The 18940-nt window shown below is 41.0% G+C and overlaps 1 protein-coding gene across 8 annotated transcripts in view; it reads left to right on the forward strand.

The window, feature by feature from the left end:
• Positions 1-18940, forward strand: part of SCHIP1 (schwannomin interacting protein 1) — a 551143-nt gene that overhangs the window by 494314 nt on the left and 37889 nt on the right. Inside the window, exon 1 of one of the 8 annotated variants that reach the window (XM_059731081.1) lies at positions 15167-15664. The exons of the other annotated variants lie outside the window; for them this stretch is intronic. Within the exon in view, the coding sequence (XP_059587064.1) occupies positions 15587-15664 (78 nt within the window). The 5' untranslated portion in view covers positions 15167-15586. Of the gene's footprint in view, positions 1-15166; positions 15665-18940 lie in introns of those variants that run through there. 8 annotated transcript variants of the gene reach the window in all.

The following is an 18940-nucleotide window of genomic DNA, read 5'->3' on the forward strand; positions in this document are numbered from 1 at the left end:
CAAAAACAAAGTCTGTTTTGTTCAGTGGCCCAGTTTTTCTGAAGCCATTATTTTGTTGCTCTTTATTAAATAGCATCATTGTTTTGTCCCTTAAAATGTTTTGCTGGCATAGTTCTAGAAACTGGAGGGTTAAAGGCCATGTATTGTTTCATCTCAAATGGAAGCCAGTCTTCTGGGAACAGTGACTGAGAACAGTCAAGAATGGCTCCTGATATGAGCTTGGATAGCATCCTTGCATATTAATGCATTTGTTTTGACTTATGATCATAATATTGTTTCATTTTAATAACTTAAATCTATTCTTGCTTACAGTTTGTGCTTTCAAAACATTCTATGTAGCATCAGTACTATGTGAATCTTCATTCTAGGAGAAAAAAATCCATTAAAGTATTTTCAGATACATTTGCTCAAAAACCTTTCTGCTGCATTGCATAGAGCAGGGAAAAACACAAACCCATTAACCTTAAGGTCAAGTTTTAATCCTTTTGAGATCACCAATCCAGGGTTTAGAATCAAACTAGAAGCCATAAATGATTGGATTTCAGTATGCCAGACAGGAAGGGCTGCTTCCCTAAGCACTGCCTATGAGGGGGAAGGGAGAATGTCGGTGTTAGTGCTGCTGTAGTCTCTTGTGACATCTGTGCTTCAATACCTTTTTGGTGTCTCTCTCTCACTAAAATCTAAAAATATTTCAGAGTGTAGAGAAAATTTAAGATGTACTCATCGTCTGAGAAATATGTAATGTCTATGTTCAGCCTCTGATGCTTGCGTGCAGTGGGCTGTATCAAGATAATACATACGCTGTAGAGGACCTCATGAGAGCAAAAGGCGAGAATGATTGAGAGGATTTAGGTTGTTTCCTAGGGTGGGAAAAAAACAAACTTGTTTATTCCTATCATTTTGCCTCACAAATCTTGTTTATGACATTTTAAGTCAACAGTTGCTATTGCTTTCTCAAATTCTTGAGAAAATGAACCATATTCTTTTTAAATTAACAAAACTAATGATTCCAAAAATGCTACATGGTTAGCAATCATTTTTAGATCTACAGTCTAAATACAGCCTATAAATAATGAGTAAAACATTGAAGGCTAAATACCTGTGTTATTTTAATATATGGATTTTTTAAAGAAATTGGAGACAGTAGATTTATTGCAACAGAACTGAATAGCTTATAGTCTTGGTTATGGGATATGAATCCTTTCATTTTGTGATCATCAGTTTGAATCTAGGCCAGGTCAATAATGGCTAAAAGATATTACCATCTAATGTCTGTGTAGTAGCTACTTCAACTGCCATACAAACCATTATCATCCTTATCAGTACTGAAGAGGCATAAACCCTTTTACATGTTGGAATTGGCATGTCAGTCTTCTGCAGTACAGCACGATTGAAAGCAATTGAAATTATTTTTTTTAACTTACATCAAAAACTTAAAATATGTGAGATATTTAAATAAATAGAGATGTACTCTGAAAATTATGAATCAGTAACATTTAAAAGTAAATTATAAGTGTGGTTCTGACAGTCTGCCTATTTTTGTGTATAGGGTTCTGTTTTTTCTCCTGCAAGTTTGGCATGAAACAGGTTTTACATTCATTTAAAGTATTTTAGGTATTTGTAATCTCATCAACTCACGTGGGAGAAACACAGAATGTGAACTAAGCTAGATAAATAGAAATGGAAATACTGACAGTGTTTTCTTACTATCTGCACTTCTTTTCAATGTGTTGATTTGTGATTCAGGATTTTAATTTATAACTTGCATTATGATCAGTTCATCATTAAATCATTTAGGTACTTACTTGGATGGAATAATCTGAGATGTCAAACGTGTTGTGTCCTTACATGTGCCCTCCACCTTGATGACTGGGACTATTTTAATCCCTGTGAGCCAGAGTTAGCTCGTTGTTATATGTTTGTACAGTGCCTAGCACAATGCAGCCTTTAGGTGTTACTGAAATGCAAATAGTTAATAATGCAGTGTTAAATATCACCTCCGATTTATTTCTGATGTTCTAAAAATTGAGAAATCCCCGAACACCAGAACACTGAAAGACAGAACCCCCGTGTAATATAATAGTCCCTAAACAGAAAATTGCCCATGGGAGCCATTTTCAGTTATGCAGACTAGCATCAATCTGGATATGTAACTGTTTCTACTAATTGAAAGGTCACCTTGGGAAATTTTACTGGGCTTCATGTACATAAGGAGGTTTAAGAAACTTATATGAATAATTAGTTGATTTTGTTTTTTAGAAGTCCTGGAACTAGCTCAAAAACAGGTGTCTCAGGAATGGCACAGGGTACAAGAATTCACTGGGGACAAGATGTGATGAGGATAACTTCTGGTATTATGGTTTTGTCTGCACTAGGAACTGTAACTGTTGCTAACAAGTATAATACTGGTGCATACTGAAACCCATCTTAGCTGCATCTTTAAACAGACTTAAAATATATTCAGCATCATTTAAAAAAACATATGATTGAAATTTCAGCTCTTGGTCTGGTCCTTCCCACCCTCTGCATTAATTTGGTTCTGGTGTGTCTCTTGGTTCAGTTCTCAGATCCCTCTTCCTCAGCGTTTATTCCCCTGCCCCAACCGTGCTTTCCAAATGATCTCCCATCCCATTACATGTAGAGGTCTCTTCTCCTTGCATAGGGGGCAGCTGCCTCAGTTGATTTGAAGAGGGAACCTCCAACCTCTACTTCAAAATCCTGGGGAAAGGGAGAGCAGCATTCAGTGGCTTCTTTTCATTCTCATTCCCAGATATGGGGAGGAGGGAATGCTCCAGCTGGTCCTAATCACAGGGCTGGAATGGGTCTAGTGGACAGCTGCTACAGGCAGGGCAGTCAAGTTTCACAACGAACGGCAGCCCAACAGAATCCACCTTGCCCTGCTGGGCTGTGAGTGAGAAGTGCAGCAGCTCATTTAAACCACCTGACAATACTGCCAGACCTCCATTTTAGTCAGACTCTCATCTTATTTCCTTCAACATTTATTAGGGGAGGATCTGAGAAGAAAGGGGCTAAAGAGATCAGCAGGGGCAAGGGATCTGAAAAAGAATGGAATAGTGGATGAGTTGAAAAGGGGGCCAAACCCTCAACACGCTTTGTATCCCAGATCATACTGCCATTCATGTCTCTTCTTCCTCCAGTCAGCTTTGAAGTGTGTTGGCAGAATGCGCTATCTGTGAAGGTGTGTACATGTGCTCACACATGTGGCTTGTCCTGCCACAGTAATTCACCATCTTTCACAAGTACTAAATCAAGTGATTTCTTAAGCTGATGTTTAAAGTTGCATGCAGATTGTTTGCAAATACGCAGACAATCTCATTGAATAATGTAACTTACATATAGAACTGAACAGAATTTGCAGTTATGTGCTTATGCTCAAAGACCAGGTCATCCCCTCAGTTGCACCCCTCAATGGGTGCATTATCATAGCAAGTGATAGAAGGTGGGTGGGAGGGGGTGCCTTTTCCCTGCATATTCACAAGGAGTTGACTAGCTTGTAAACCACAAATGATTTTTCTGAAAGGCATCTTTTCAATAGAACTGTAGACCAAAGACATGTCAACAGGAAATGAAGAAGGGACCTCAGGTCACAAGCATTATGGAACAGATGTCAGTGATTGCCCACTGTCTTTTCAAACTAGTGGCTTATAAAATGCTAGATTTGAAAATTTGGACTCCTTTTTCTTGCTTTCTCCCCTTTAGATTTTGTACTTTCAGGCCTTTTCTGTACTTCTAAATCGGGGATGGGGAACCTCTGGGCCACTGGTTTGGCCGGGGACTCCATTTCCCAGGCACCCCTGCCCGCATGGCTTATACCAGTCTCCATGCCGCATGGCTTGTGCCAGTCCTCAGCTGCATTGGCAGTGCACATGGCAGAGCAGCGCAGGGGGCTGCTCTGGAGCTGCTGGGAATGTGGGATGGGGCCAGCTTGCTCTGGAGCCATGATCTGTAGCCTACGTGCTCCAGACAGGGGCCCTTATGCAGGGGATCGTGGCTCTGACCTGGCTCCAGACAGGCTGTCGCTGCTGTAAGGAGCTGGCAAAAAAGTGGAGCGTTCAGGCTACAGAATGCGGCACTGCCCTGGCTCTGGAGCAAGCTGCCCCTGCCCCATATTCCCAGCAGCTCTGGAGCAACCCACTGTGCTGCTCAGCCACGCACACTGCCGACATGACTGAAATCTTCATGGTGACTGGCACAAGCCATGCGGGCAGGGGCAGCTGGGAAATGGACTCCCTGGCCAACTGGATCCAGCCCGCAGGCTGAACTTTCCCTATCCCTGTTCTAAATGTTAGAAATTTCTTTAAATGTTGAAGTTCTTACGGAATATTGTAGAAGCGCACCAATATATTGGTGGCATATCAGATTGGCACTGATAAAAGGAAAATTAACATTATTGGCAAGTCTTTTTTGGCCAGTGTATCTGATAATGTCACCGATAAATGGTATATGTATGTACGCAGCCACAGCATGCACACAGCCAGGAATGCAGCCCAGCGGCTTGGAGAGCAGCCTCCTGCCATTAAATCTGGGGGAGGGAGGGGGGGAAGGGCTCTAGGGGAGGGAAGGGGCATGGCGGGGGGACAGATAGAGCCCCCACAATGAGGGAAAGAGTGGCGCAGGGGAAGCACTGCCCAGCCAATGTGGTCAGTGTGACCCTGGGAACAGGGTGGAGCCATGGGAGGCTCATTTGGGAGGGGTGGGAGGGGCGGCTTCCTGCCACTGTGCACTCCCCTGAGGAGGGCATGGGGGGCATGTGTCCCCCTGGATTTGTGCACGTGGCAAGGGCAGGCTGACAACTACCAGCTCAGGGCCAGGGGCTGTGCCAGTCTCTTCCCAGTAGGGGGTCTGGGCCAGGGCATCACTCAGGGCAAGCGGGGCTGGGGCAGGTGGTGGTGATGCTGGGAGTGAGAACTACAGGGAATTTTTGAGTGGCTGTAGCCAACCCTCCCAGTGCCGTCGCTGCCTGCCCTGCCCCCCCCACCTGCCCTAAGTGCAGCCCTGGTGCAGCCCCGCTTCCTGCTGGAGGACTGGAGACTTACTGGCAGAAGGCTGCTCTCCAAGCTGCTGGGCTGCATTCCTGTAAATCGGCTATCGGATTGGTATCAGCCAATATGGCTGATTAATAATTGGACATCAGTATTGGCCAAGAAAAACATTATCGGTGCACCCCTAGAATATTGTTGACTGTAGGAGTGGGGAGGGGGAGTGTTAAGAAAAGTCATATCCACAAAACTCAAGATAAAATTTTGTGCCCATATAATCTGGCAGTCACTTTCATCCATCCTCCCATTGAAAGTCATTCTGCTGTTTAGCAGATTTAGTATTTGGGAAATGCTATGAGTGGATTACACTAGGAGCAGACTGTGCTGATCATCAGTTATGATTATCAAAAAAAAGTTACCAGTGAAATAAATCAAACTGCTTTGCTGTCATAGACCTAGGGTTGCAGGAATCCTATCACAGACTTCTTAAAATGTAAGGATGGGTTTGGCTGGCTTTTATCTCTGGAAGTGTGAAAGAAACTGTGCCTTACTATATAGAAATGCTTTCTTATTTTCTTTTAGACATAGCTGTCTTGACTGAGGAGGCAGATGAAGACCAGCCTTCAGATTTGTTCTTTCCTAAGGGCTTAGTTTAAAGACACTCTTTTGTAGCACAGTAGCTTGTTTTGATCTTCACAGTAAAATAAATGTTCCTTAAATAGTTACCCAATGTTGGGAAATTCTCATTGAGGATTTCCCCTACCAGGTAGCCACCTTTCCCAAAAATAAACATAGATAACAATATTCGACACTGAATAAAATGTGCCATTCCTGCCTTTGGACACCTCCCAAACTTTCCTCAACAGCTGTGATATCAGGACCCAAACCAAATGTTTTGTCTACCAGACTGTTGTCATCCCTACCTTGTTGTACATGAAATTTGGATGATGTATCAGAAGCACCTGAAAGCTTTGCAACGTTACTACTAGCGTTGTCTTTGGAAAGTCCTTCATATCAGTTGGAAGGACAGAAGAACAAATGCCCCCGTTCTGGCCCGCATGTAACCCAGCTCAGGGGCCTGGTTGGTCGTGTGCCTCACTAAGGTGTTCTATAATTTGCATACCCTCATTAGGTATGCGGGGGGAGTTGGTTGATGGCTGGAATGGGGAGAGCTCTTGTGGGGCCAAGAAAAAAGCTTCAGGGCTGTGACTGAGGAGTGCAGGGAGACTCCCGAATGGAGTCACCTTTGGTGGGCATTCCCACTAAGGCTGGCACACCTTCACTAGTGAAGGACTGCTGAAGCCTAGCAAGACCCGGAGCTGAATCCCGGAGGGGCTCACACAGCGCTGACCCTGAGATGTTAGAGACTCCCCAATGGCACTGTGATGTATAACAAGTCATGGATCATTTCAAGGAACCTTGCCTCACTGTGGAAGTGGATGGATGCGAAACAAAGGGAAAGAGCTGTGACCCAACATCACCTGGATCTACTCCTTCCTTCTGGAACTATTTACCATGTCTGCACTCATATGTGTAGATCTCAGATTGGCCTCCTCATATTTCCTGATGACTTCCCTATTTATTAGAAGACTACCATCCTCGTATCGAGGGACTGCTGAGGAAATGTCTATAAACTATTCCTGTATCAAGAACTTGCTACACCTCCATTTAGAAACCATAAACTAGCAACCGCTCTTATATGCACAGATTATAAGGTCGAAGGAAACCATTATGAGCCTGTATAACAGACCCTGATTTAATTCCTGAGACTATCAAAAAAGGTGTTTACAGAGGGCATGTTTCATAGAGCTATAGGTGAAAGTTTTAAGCATATTTAAATGCTTTGGTTTGGTTTGGTTACATTGATAAATTGACTAGATCAGTGGGTGCCAACTTTTTTGGCAGGCATGCCACAGATTAGTTCCTCGTCTTCCCCAAGTCTGATTGATCACCTTCCCCTGCCCGATCTACTGCTCTGCTTCCTGCTCTGTCTCTGCCCCATCTGCTTCTCTGCTTTCTTCCTATCTGCCACTGCGTTGCTTGTCCCTTCCCTGATCTGTCATGCATCTCATACACAGGTTGCCCATGCCACTTGTGAAATGCTCCAAAGGTTGGCCGCCCCAGACTAAATAATGTATAGTGTCTAGGAAGTTGGATCAATAAATAATGTCTGGGTTTTTTTTATTTCTAGCCATTAATAGGGACCTGTCCAGTTAATTTCATTGATACAAATCAACAATTTAATGCATAGTTAAATTTGCATATTTAAACTACCTGTGAAATTTTAGTTGCAATATCATTGCTCATTTATAGTAACCCTTTCAAAAATAATAGCAGAGTGGACTTGCTGTTTCATGTCTATAATCAATTCAAATATTAAAATTTTAATTTTAAAGATGAGTAAAAGTTAATTATTTCTAACCCAGTGGCTAAGGCACTGAATTGGGAGTTTGAAAGACCTTAAGGGTTCTGTTCCTGATTCAGTCTCTGAGCTGGGTAGGCAAGTCTTTTCCTCTCTTCCTGTCTCTGCTTCCTCTTCCGTTCATTCTTTCTGAGCCATTTAAATTGCAAGCTGAAGCAGAATCTGAGGAGGCCGTTGGCCACCAGCAACCGCACAGATCTCAGCAGAGGAGAAACCTGTGTCCAGTGGCAAGGAGATCCAAGATAACTGGGGTTACTCTTCCACTGCAGCCTTCATCTGCCTTCACAGCCATTGAGAAGTATGCCTTCTGCATCCACCTGCTCCACCGTTGAGGTGTTTCTGTTGTGTTGGACTGCTCTTCATCTGATACTTCACCTTTGACCTTGCCATTGTGGGTGACCCTACCAGGAGTACAAGACTCCTGACAGTGTTCCTCTCCATCCTGTCAAAGTAGCAGTCCATGGAGAGGTTAGGGCCTCTAGGTGCTGTGGCAATACATATCATTATTATTGAACAGAGCTGCACTGTTACAGTTTTTTGTTTGTTTGTTTTTGTTAGTTGCCTGCAATATAACCTCCAGCTGTTTAGCCTACCTCTCTCCTAATGCTACCATATAAATTCATTAAAAAGAGAAACAGTTTTTGTAGGTGTAACCAGTAGATTCAAGTTTCATAGCTAATGAAGCTTGATGTGAGCTATTCTCTTGCACAAAAGTAAACCTTAGACTGGGAATTAAGACTTAAGAGGGAAGGCTGAAAGAACTAGGGGTGTTTAGTCTGGAGAAGAGAAGACTGAGGGGAGATGTGATAGAAGTCTTCATATACTGCAAGGGAAATTACAAAGAGGATGGGGATAGACTATTGTCTGTGGCCATAGGGAGCAGAGCTAAAAGCTATGGCTTCAAAGTGCAGCAGAGGAAGTTTAGGTTGAAAATTAGGAGGAACTTTCTGACTGTGAGGGTGGTCAGTCATTGGAACAGGCTACCTAAAGAAATTGTGTAATTGCTATCCTTGGAGGTTTTCAAGATCAGGGTAGACAGACGCTTGGCTGGAATGGTTCAGTTAGGGATGATCGTGCCTTGAACGGGGTGGACCTTAGGTGGTCCCTTCTAGCCCTACTTTCCTATCATCCTAATACTGAAGTTAAGCATGGCTTATTATGTAGCACAGTATTTTTCTCTAAACAAACTGGCTACAGCAAATGTTGTCAGTGTGTCTATTTAGAGCACATAAGGAGTTGGCAGAGTTACTGTTTGAGGGACTGATCTATTTATCTGAATAGATACAGAACAAACAGCAGTGGTATAATCATCTCCAGTTTTCCCTTATCACCAAAAAGTACAATTTAAAAAGTAGCTGAACAAAGTGTTCAGTCGCTGCAACATTGGGACAACCCAGAAAAAGATTTGTCTTCTGGCTATAGCACAGGGTTTTCAGAGTAACCCTAGATACTGGTAAAGGAATAGATGCAAACTGCAAAGCTATCTTTATACCATGTCCCTAGTCCCCTGAGCTTTTGAGAAACTGCTGCGGAAAAAGGATGGTATGAGGTGGCTGCATTGTGACCCCAGAGGGGTATTTCTGTTAGGCAAAACGAACCTTCATGAAAAACCCTCCTCAACCTTAGCACTATGATTTGACCTTTTATGTAATTTGCTTTGAAAGAAGGTATTGAACAAAAGATTTTAATTGCTGTGTTTTTCCAAAACTAGAATGATTAACTAATATAACTCACTGTTCTATGAAGTTCTTTTCACAAGTTTAGTCCTAAGAGATTCTTAGCAAAGATAGTTCTCCAACAGTACTTGGATAATAAATTAAAGGTTAATTGGCCTGAAGGTTTAAGTGAAGGGTAAGAAAGCAATTTAGTTGAAAGATTTTGCGTATATTTTCAGTAGAACATGTTTTTATCTAATTAAAGAAAGAGAATATTCTTAGGTGAATATAGCTGGAGTTGTGTGTGATTTAATTTGATTTAATTTTTAGACATGAAACACAGAAAGGTTGACTTTACTTTGAAGTAAAATAAATAACATCACATTTCTTGAATACATTGGTTATATTTATTATTGGTACAACAGCAGCAGACACCTGTTTATTTGGTCACAGTATATAGATAAAATAAAAGAGACTCCTTGCTATAAATAGATCACCGCCAAAATAAACAACCAAATAAATAATGGGACAAAGGAAGGACTGTTTACAGATGAGGAAATATGGATGCAGAGAATAAGTGACTTGCCCAAGGTCAAACAGGGAGTTCGTGACCAAGCCAGGAACTGACCCTTTCAGATCTCAATCCAGTGGTTTAACAACAAATTATACTTCCTCTCAGATCAAGTGAAAATGTTACAAAAGAACATTTTATGATCTCTATAAATCTTTTTTAAATGTTCCCTGCCCTTTCCCAGGGCATTTATTTTACTTAATCATTCATATTTATTATATTACTGTGTTGGAAAAAGTAAAATGAACACATTCCTTATATAGGAGTGGTAATCAATCCATTAGTTATTTCAACAGAATTTTGTCCTATGGATAATATATTTTAATTTTGGGTAGAAACTGTTTTGGTGGCTTTTCCTGAGAATTAGTTGTAACAGGAAGAAACAGTAATTATCATTGTTATCATTGTTAACAGTGAGCTGTTTAATTTCAGCTCACTGGAAACAGGTTCAGAATAGCTGAATAAGTACCACCTCTTCATACTGATGAATCTATATTGAAATGATAGAGCAGCAGTGTAAGGAATTATTTGGTATAACTGTTATTTATTCTGTATATAAGTATAAATGCAGCATTTTAATGTATACAAGAAGAGTGAGGGCTTCCAAGAAAATTTTAGTTAAAATTGACTTTCATTTCATGATAGAATTATTTACTTTCCGTAAATTTAAAGGTATAATTCCAAGAATCTTATGCTATCTAGTAAATATCTTGTGTTATTCAGGTAGGACAACCTAGGGCACTTTTTGAACAAAGCATTATGTCCCTTATTCAAAATGAATTTTAAACACTGTAAAATATGTAGTAATTTTTAGGACATGTTTGCTTATTAAAAGGTTGAGTGTTTCTAAAGAATGTTGCAGTGATTATAACTCAAGTGCTCTATATCCAAATGGGAAGATTCTAAATAGGCATTTTATAGAATTTGATGTCATTAATGGGTAGGTTGCCAAATTTATGCACATTAAAAAGGAGTAAAATGTGATTTCACCTTGAGTGATGTCACACTTAATTGTAATGGATTTCTTTTAACTCCCATTGAGGGAGGTAAAAAGCTTTTCCTACCAGTTGACTGCACCTCCCCCTTCCTCCGCCTTCTCCCTCCCCCCCACTCCCCCAACACACAGACTCTCTTTGTTATGTGTAGGAAATACGTTTTTGTACTTTTTAAGAATAATCAAATTATATGGCATGAACATTCTGTAATAACTTCAAAGTATAGTTCATGAAACTTATTCAGGAAAGTTACACTTTTTTGAAAAACTTGATTATGCTTAAAGTACTACAGTACAGTGAAGGACTTTTCTTCTGCTTTGCCAAGTGACTGGTGTAAATATATATTGAAAGAATATATTGAGGAACCCAAATTATGTTGTCAGAATTAAACAAAACATCAAAATCCCTATTAAAAGCAAAAATAAGTTATTTTTAGTAACACTGGGAAATAACATGAGCTTTGGAGAAGAACCAAAAATAATAAAGCATGTAAGTATAAATCCCTTGTGCAACCAAGTAATTACAAATCAGACTACTGAGAAAGTAATTGAGCTTAAAATGCCCTATTTATTAATTTTTTTTCTTGAAACTTCAGAACAGATTGTTAGGGTAATATTACAATTCATAATTTGTTCAGCTTTAAAATGAGTAAAATAACTAGCAAATGTAATATGGATGAAAATGTGTCAGTATAACTTTAGTACTTCAGAAGACCTTTATGAAAGCATTTTAGGAACATTAAAGTAGTAATCTAATTTACAACCCGGCCACATTGCACTGTGTACCTAAATGGTAATTGCTTAGGTTCCACCTTTTGAAGATCATTGTTGCCATCACATATATGAACATTATAGCTTGGGATGTGATTCTGCCCTTTCCTGGATTTTTCTTTTAGAAATGTAGGCCTTTATCCAGTGACATGATTAAGTGTATACGTAGCTGTGACGGAAGGTACCTTAAGTAGGGTTCCCTGAGTGATGCACTATCCGTCTGGCATGGGGCCCCTCCCTTCAACTCTCCTGCCACGACTTGGTGTTATTATATAAAGGGAGGGTTCAGTGGGACGGCAGTACTCACAGTTTGGGTGCGATATTCCATGGGGCTCCGTCTCCCCTACACCCCGTTCACTCACGGGACCCCACGTCCAGGTGGGTTCTGTTGGCACTTGTCAAGCTGCCCACCCCTCCCCACCACGAGTAGCCTTCCCACCATGGAGTCTGGCAAGCTGTACATGTGTTGTCTGGCACCTACTTCAGCACCTCTGAGTAGGGTGCTTCTGGTCTTGCGCCTCTTCTCTCTTGGGTTTTTTTTTTCTCTCAAAAGAAATAGACCCCTGGGGAGGAGAAGGGTGTGGAGTTGCCTCCTTTCCCCCCAGCCTCCTACAGGGGGCTCAAACGCCTCCCCTGCTCTGCTTGCTCGCGTTGAGCCGGCTGCGTTGCTCTGCCCTGCTACAGGAGCCTCAGCGTATCTGGTGTGCTCCATGCCAGCATGCTTCTTCGCTTCCTCCGCCCCCCGGGTTCCGGTGGGGCTTTTAAATCTTTCCGCGGCAGCCGGAACGGCCACCACAGTTGGCTCAGCTTTTTACCCACCCGGGGAACAGCTGATTTAAACAGCTGACGTAACACCAGCTTGTGCAGCCACAGCCGTGGTTCCTGCTCCAGCTCTGGCTGCGCTCCGGGAGGTAAGTTCCCCCCACGGGGGGGCTGTTTGAGGGGTTTGGGGCCTGCGGAGACTGCCCTCTCCCCTTCAGGAGCCTGTGGGGGCATCTCGCCACCACAGTAGCTTTTAGCACATGAAGATTTTCACTGACTCAAGTGCTTTGCTGAATCACGGTTTTAGTAGGGATAATTTAGTGACATTCATGAAAGTGATAGACTAATGGTGTAATGGGAGCCAAGCCAAGTGATAGGTTCAGAACAAGCATTAGCAAACAGCTTAGCTCCTTCATCTCCCTCCTGACCTCTGATACTTCTAAAACTAGTCCAAAAGGAGAGTGTCAGTCACACTACTAAAAAAAGTGTCTAGTTTTTACATTGTAGAAAATCTTAAATTTGCCTTTGGCTTTGATAGAGATTTATCTTCTGTTGGAAACCAAGATTGCCTTCTCTTTATGCCAAATTCTACAATGTTCTTCCTTAAAGTCATTCCCACTTCAACTATTTCCTATGTGCTCTTGACACCAATAGATTGTTTTTAGCACAAATTGATTTTATTCAGATATATTTGTGTAATTGGAGGCAACAATGATCATGATTTAAAAATTCTTCCACTATATGCCTCTTCCTAGCATATATGCTCACGTGTATGTTGTTTGATGTTTTCCTCTAATATTTTGAAAAGGCTTTTCCTTTAAAAACAACAACAAAAGTGTTTTGCTTGAAGTTTTTTGATAAGAAATAACCTCAGATTTTCCAGAAGGCTTAACGGAGTGAAGCACTTGAAAGTAAGAGGGGTACCAAAATCCCACAGGTCTCTAACAGGGGTGTGTGAAACAGGCTGTATTTGATTCAGATTTGGCCTGAATCGAGGACAGTGATTCGATTCGTTGATTCAGATCATTGTCCCCGATTCAATTCGGCCAAATCTGAATCTGAAGATTCCATGCTGATTCGGCGAATCGGCGGTTCAGCCATAGACGTGGCTGTAAATGTTTTTTCTACGAACCTCAAGTTACCAGGCACGGCTCATGAACACTGTGATGCTGGGGCGGATGGAGCATCCCACAGGAGCACAGTTGGGGCCCCCCCATGTGCTCGGCAGTGAACCTAGATGTGAACCAGAAGTACTTCTGGTCCACATCTGGGCCCGCCGCCAAGCGTGCAGGGGGGCCCCCCCGCACCCCCTGGCTCGGCAATCGCCCTCAGGGGGACCCTGGGTGCCCCTGAGACCAAGGAGGCACCAGTTGCCGAGCCAGAGGGGTGCAGGGGGGCTCCCCAGTGGACTTGGAAGTGGACCAGAAGTGCTTCTGGTCCACTTCCAGATCTGCTGCCAAGCACGCTGGGAACCCCACCACACTCCTGTGGGATGCTCCATCCATCCCACCGTCTCAGCGTTAGCGAGCCACGTGGTACCTTGAGGTATGTAGAAAAAACATTTAAAGCTGTGTCTAAAGTTCTGATTCAATTCAGAGAGATTAAAGGGTCTCCTGATTTGATTCAGAAATTCGACCACTGAATTGGGCTGAATCTTTGCCAGATTGAATCAAGGATCAAAGCTTCACACAGCCATAGTCTCTAATTTAAAGATTTCCTTGTTAAAAAAGGGTGGGGGATAAATCATTCTGGCAAGTGAAGAATGTCCTAAGTAGTCATTGCACATAGCCTGCTTCCCACCAGGAGTGGCCAGCATTCCTAACTCCAGACCTGTTCTAGCATTTTCTGTCCACTATTCCACCAGAGGACAGAGGGGATGGGGTTAAGGAAATCTTCATTCCTGGTGCGCTCCTGTCATTCTAGGCTCGGCTGTCTGTGCCAGCAGCTGCAACTGTCAATCCCTCTCTCTCCTCTTTGAGAAAATAGAGAACAACTGAGAGATGATGCATCTTAAATGTGCGTGGAAGTGCTGAGAAAAATGCAAGAGTCCTGTTACTTAATGCCCATACAACGTCTGGGGAAAAGAGGACTCTGTTCATGCTTTCACTTTTTCTCTGTCTCAACCTGAGCCTTTTCTTGATAGCAGCCTCTTTACCGTCTTCTCAGTATTCATTTACCTAAGGAGTTTGGAAACAGTAACCCCTTCCTTGTAGGGGCACTATAATTTTCAGCTTACCTGCATAAGGGAACATATGCAGCACCTTGCCACCAGTCTGCTGCATTCAGCAAGATCTTCACATTCCCCATAGAATGGATGTAAAGAAATTCTTATGCTCATGCTTTCATCTTCTCTTTTCCCTAGACAGCAAAATTTTCACACTCTTGAACAACCTATCTCATCTCATGACAGTGCTATATCTTAGATCTGAACAAAGGTAAAACATGGAAAGTTGCTGGGTTTGAGAAAGAGGGAGAAATGGAAGGATCTGTGGCTTCACACATGCAGTACCGTTATATGACTCCTATCCCCATAAGTCTAGATTCAATAGAAGGCTTGATGAAATTCTAAAGGATTCCAGATGTGGAAGCTGGGGCAGAGTGGGGAATGTGGTGGCTCCCTGAGGAGCTAGGTTCTACAACATTTTTCTTAAATTTGCTGCTGTCTGTCATGTTTGGAGTGAAAGAGGTATTAAAAAAAATCTGCTAATAAACTAGAAGTCTGGATACTGAAATGGCAAAAGCTACCTATATTGAAAAGACTGCTTCATTCTGATTTGAGGGGTTTGTGTAAAAAGATCCCAGAAGTGAGCCTCTTGCTTTGCCTTGCATAGCCTTAACTAAACTATACTGTTTTCATGTTGTCATAAGACACCAGTTTTTTCCTTCTACCCTGGTACAGTCTGCTAGGCAAGTTTCCAGCTATTTTTATCCTGTACTACCAGTGGCTGCAGGAAGACTGCTGCCTCACTCGTGTAGCTGCAACACACTGCTAAGCAATGAACTCAGTGTAATCAGCTGGCCCTGGCTCAGAGAAAGCCTTTGACTTTATTAGGGAAAAGAAGCATGCTTTGGAGAGGATTCTAGCAGAATTATCCAGAGAAAGGTGATAACAGATGGTGAGAAGTGTATAGTCCTGACAGGCCTGGGTATCAGGAAGACGTCAAATTTTAACTGCACAGTGTGACAACTGTCCTCACTCCAAAGTGAGGGAGACCAGAGAATAAACACTGGAGAGTTTCTCTGAATGAAAAAAGAAGAGCTAGGACGCTGACTTGAATTTAGGTTTTCATGTGATACTGCAGTTTAAAGAATGAGAAATCCAAAGAAAGCACCATGGAGTATGGATACAATTCAGAGTGATTTATTATAGGGAGCATTTTATCTGTAACTCGGGGGGTTGAGAGTTAAAGGATGAATTTGGACAGTGATGGAATGGATGACATCAGCAGTAAAATATCCACCTTGGATATGGAGGGGAATTACAAAAAGGTAAGAGACAAAAAGAACGCTTTTGTCTTCTAACAATTGCTGTACTTTTGCAGAAGAGAAATAGATCAAATCTTGAAGGGTTGCCAAATACCATACACAGTACCCTTGAAAACTAAATAAACAGTCTTTAATGTGTGTGTTCTTGATGTGTTAAAATATTGAAACAGTCTGTTGTATTTAACATTTAAGACCTAATTTTTATGAAAATATTCAGTTTTTGGTTTATTGCAATATTTTTTAGTTTACTACATTTAGCTTTCAAAAGTACAACTTACTTTTTACACAGAAGAAGGACCATTTCAGAAATAAGTGATTCCTTTTGGCCCTCCAGTTCCTGAGGCAAATGTACAATGTAGCTTAAGAAATTAAGTTTGACTTTATTAAGTTTGTACTTTGTAATAAATGCATCTTGAAACAAAAGATATAAACTCAAGTGTTCTGGAGTTACAGTATTTACAAAAATTTTATAACAGCCTTTATCCTTTTCAAAAAATGGCCTATACAGTTTTGGAACTTTAAATATAGTGATTGTCTACATCTGGTAATAACAGACCTAGGTAAAAATAGCTTTAGTTGCATGGTTGAAATCCTGATGTTAACTGCTAGTATGTGCTTGTCCCTTGAGGGCCAGGATGTTATGCTACTCATTTTTTCCGGGAAGCAAGTGCTGTTCTATATTGTCTCACAATATGTACAGCAAATCTCCATCAATACCAGTCTTAACATCCTGAGAAGTGCTTAGCATCCTCAGCTTCCACTAACTTCAGGCAGAGGGCTGCACTTTGCAACATATATCACGTTGTTGTATCTGTAAAAATCAAATAAAGAATTGCCGTAGTCCTAGCAGTAATTTAAACTGTCACAGGAATAAATACTTTTACCTTGAAACAATTCTCTATGTTGGACTATTTATCGCAGAATGGCTAATATTTGCTACCATTTTGTATAAATTAATCTTTTAGCAGTGTTGGCTGTATCTCTAAATTAAAGATTCTAGTAATAACTGTAGAATAATATACCTTGTTGTTACCCCTTAGTTCCAAATGTTATTTTAATACATTTTCTTTCATAACAAGTACTCCTGTAAATGGCATCTTTAATGTGTAAAGGCTATTAATAGAGTAGGTTGAACTCTGAGTCAGCCAAATACACCAGTGCTAGCTAATGATCGTTCCTTGGGTGATATGAACATGAACTTTTGTCATTTGTATGGATGATAATGACACTTGCTGTGTTACAGTTTATTTGCTTGCTACATCTTCTGTTTTTAATGTTGTCTAAGTGCCAAGAAGGAAAAGAGTCTGAGGTTGAGAGACCATGTTAAAAGACATTTAATACCTACTGCAGGAAAGGTCTTGTTACATGGTAAAAGTCATGTTTTCAGGCTGTTGTCCAAGAGAAGATGACTTTAGCAATAATATGCTGTATATGTATACATATGTGCAGAATGTGTAGTATATACAAACTGTTAAAACTTCAGTTCACTCTGTTTTTGTTTGCTACGTGTGGAAGAAAGGGTACATAAAAATTGGTCACAAGATAATGGTCTAATGTATTACCACCAATGGATAGCTATCAACTAATGATCCAAGTAGCTTTTGTGGTACTTAGGCTCTTCATAACATACTGTATAAATTATGGAGGTAAGCCAGTGATGTTTCAGAAACAACATAATGAAGTACAATAAAACTGAGCAGGGCAGAAAAGCTTGTCCAGTAAATGCTGTCCAATGTGCTCTTGGAAACATTCAGTGAAGAAAGGTTCCTGTTGAAACCAGAACTCAGGAATTCTCCTTTACTTCCAGTGCAGTCTTCAGATTGTTAAAATTCTCCTTTTTCAGGAGTATGTAGACCTTTTTTTGGTCTGATAAACCTACCTGTTCTCATTGTTTAAATTTCATGATATTAAAGACTTGAAAGTAATTGGTATAAGAATTGATAGCAGTATTATGGCACTGAATGGTTGGTTTGTTTGTTTGTTTGTTTGTTTTTAAATTGAGGGGATTTGTCTTGTTGTTGTTGTGGTAATCCAAAGCCCATTATAAGGAAACTAAAGCAATGAAAGGATATTCAAATGTGTAGTGAATCCAGAAAAGGAAAGATGTACCAAAGGCAATATTCAGTAAGCTGTTGGCAATATCTACACAACTTTCTTTATCCTTTAATTACAGGCGGCGTGACAGCATTTGTATTTTTGACTTTGTTTAGTCCTTGGTGTAGTAGGTCCTTGGTATAGTTAGATATGTTTTTCAAACCATGGATGGAGAATAAATAGGTTGCACTGTACTATCTGTTTTGGTAGTATAAATACCATTGGTTGAGTTTCTTAGAATTTGCCCTCGTAACCAGTGACAGATCTTGCCATCTGTTGGATCAAAATGATACATAGAATATTTCGAAGATTGGCTATACCATGAAAAAAAAATTTGAATTGTGCAGTGCGCTCCCTGGACCCTCTTGGGGTGCACTACAAAAACCTGTATATGTACACATTCTGCTGGAAAAGACTGCCATACAGGTTTTCATCTTCCTACATGCTAAATGTTCTCTTCATGCCTAAACATCACGAAGACTTACACTTCTACTAGATGCAGTATGCAGTAGCTCTGCTGAAACTTACATTATTCTTTCCAGGTTGGTCTTGTCATCCTCCTGGATATTCCAGCAGCCAGAAAACTGCTCATCCCCCTTCAACAAAGAAAATTATTATATTTGTGAGCTTGACAGGACTCTAGAACAAGCTGCTAAAGGCTAAAGAAGTTGCTCCTCTCAGCTATTCAGACCAGTTCTGATGTTTTGGCAGTAGGTTAATTATAACCATAATTAAACTTTTTAAATGCTAAGTAAATGACCCATGTGACATTCTTTATGCTGTGTTATATAGTAATGTTAATTTGGTCAGCAGCCTTACAGATCCAACACAGTGATCAGTATGAAAAGTTTTTTGGATAGGCAGACTAACTTTTATACCTCTGTTTAGCCAGAGTAGGAGCCCTGAAGTTGATATCATAACTCTCAATCCACCGACTTCCAGGTGTACAACACTTGCCTTTTTAATGTGTTGGAAAGACCCAGTGGCCCCCAAAACTAAACAATAAAAAATGAAAGATACACGCATTACTTATTTACATAATGCTACAAATCTGCAGATAGTGTTGTGCTTTTGTGTATTAAAAAAGTTTTTTCTGTAGCCATCATGATTATACTTTTGTCACCAGCCCAGCCCTAGAGGTTCATAGATTCATAGATGTTTCATAGATTCATAGATGTTAGGGTT

The sequence above is a fragment of the Alligator mississippiensis genome, chromosome 7 (assembly GCF_030867095.1).
Source record: "Alligator mississippiensis isolate rAllMis1 chromosome 7, rAllMis1, whole genome shotgun sequence".
Lineage (NCBI taxonomy): Eukaryota > Metazoa > Chordata > Crocodylia > Alligatoridae > Alligator > Alligator mississippiensis.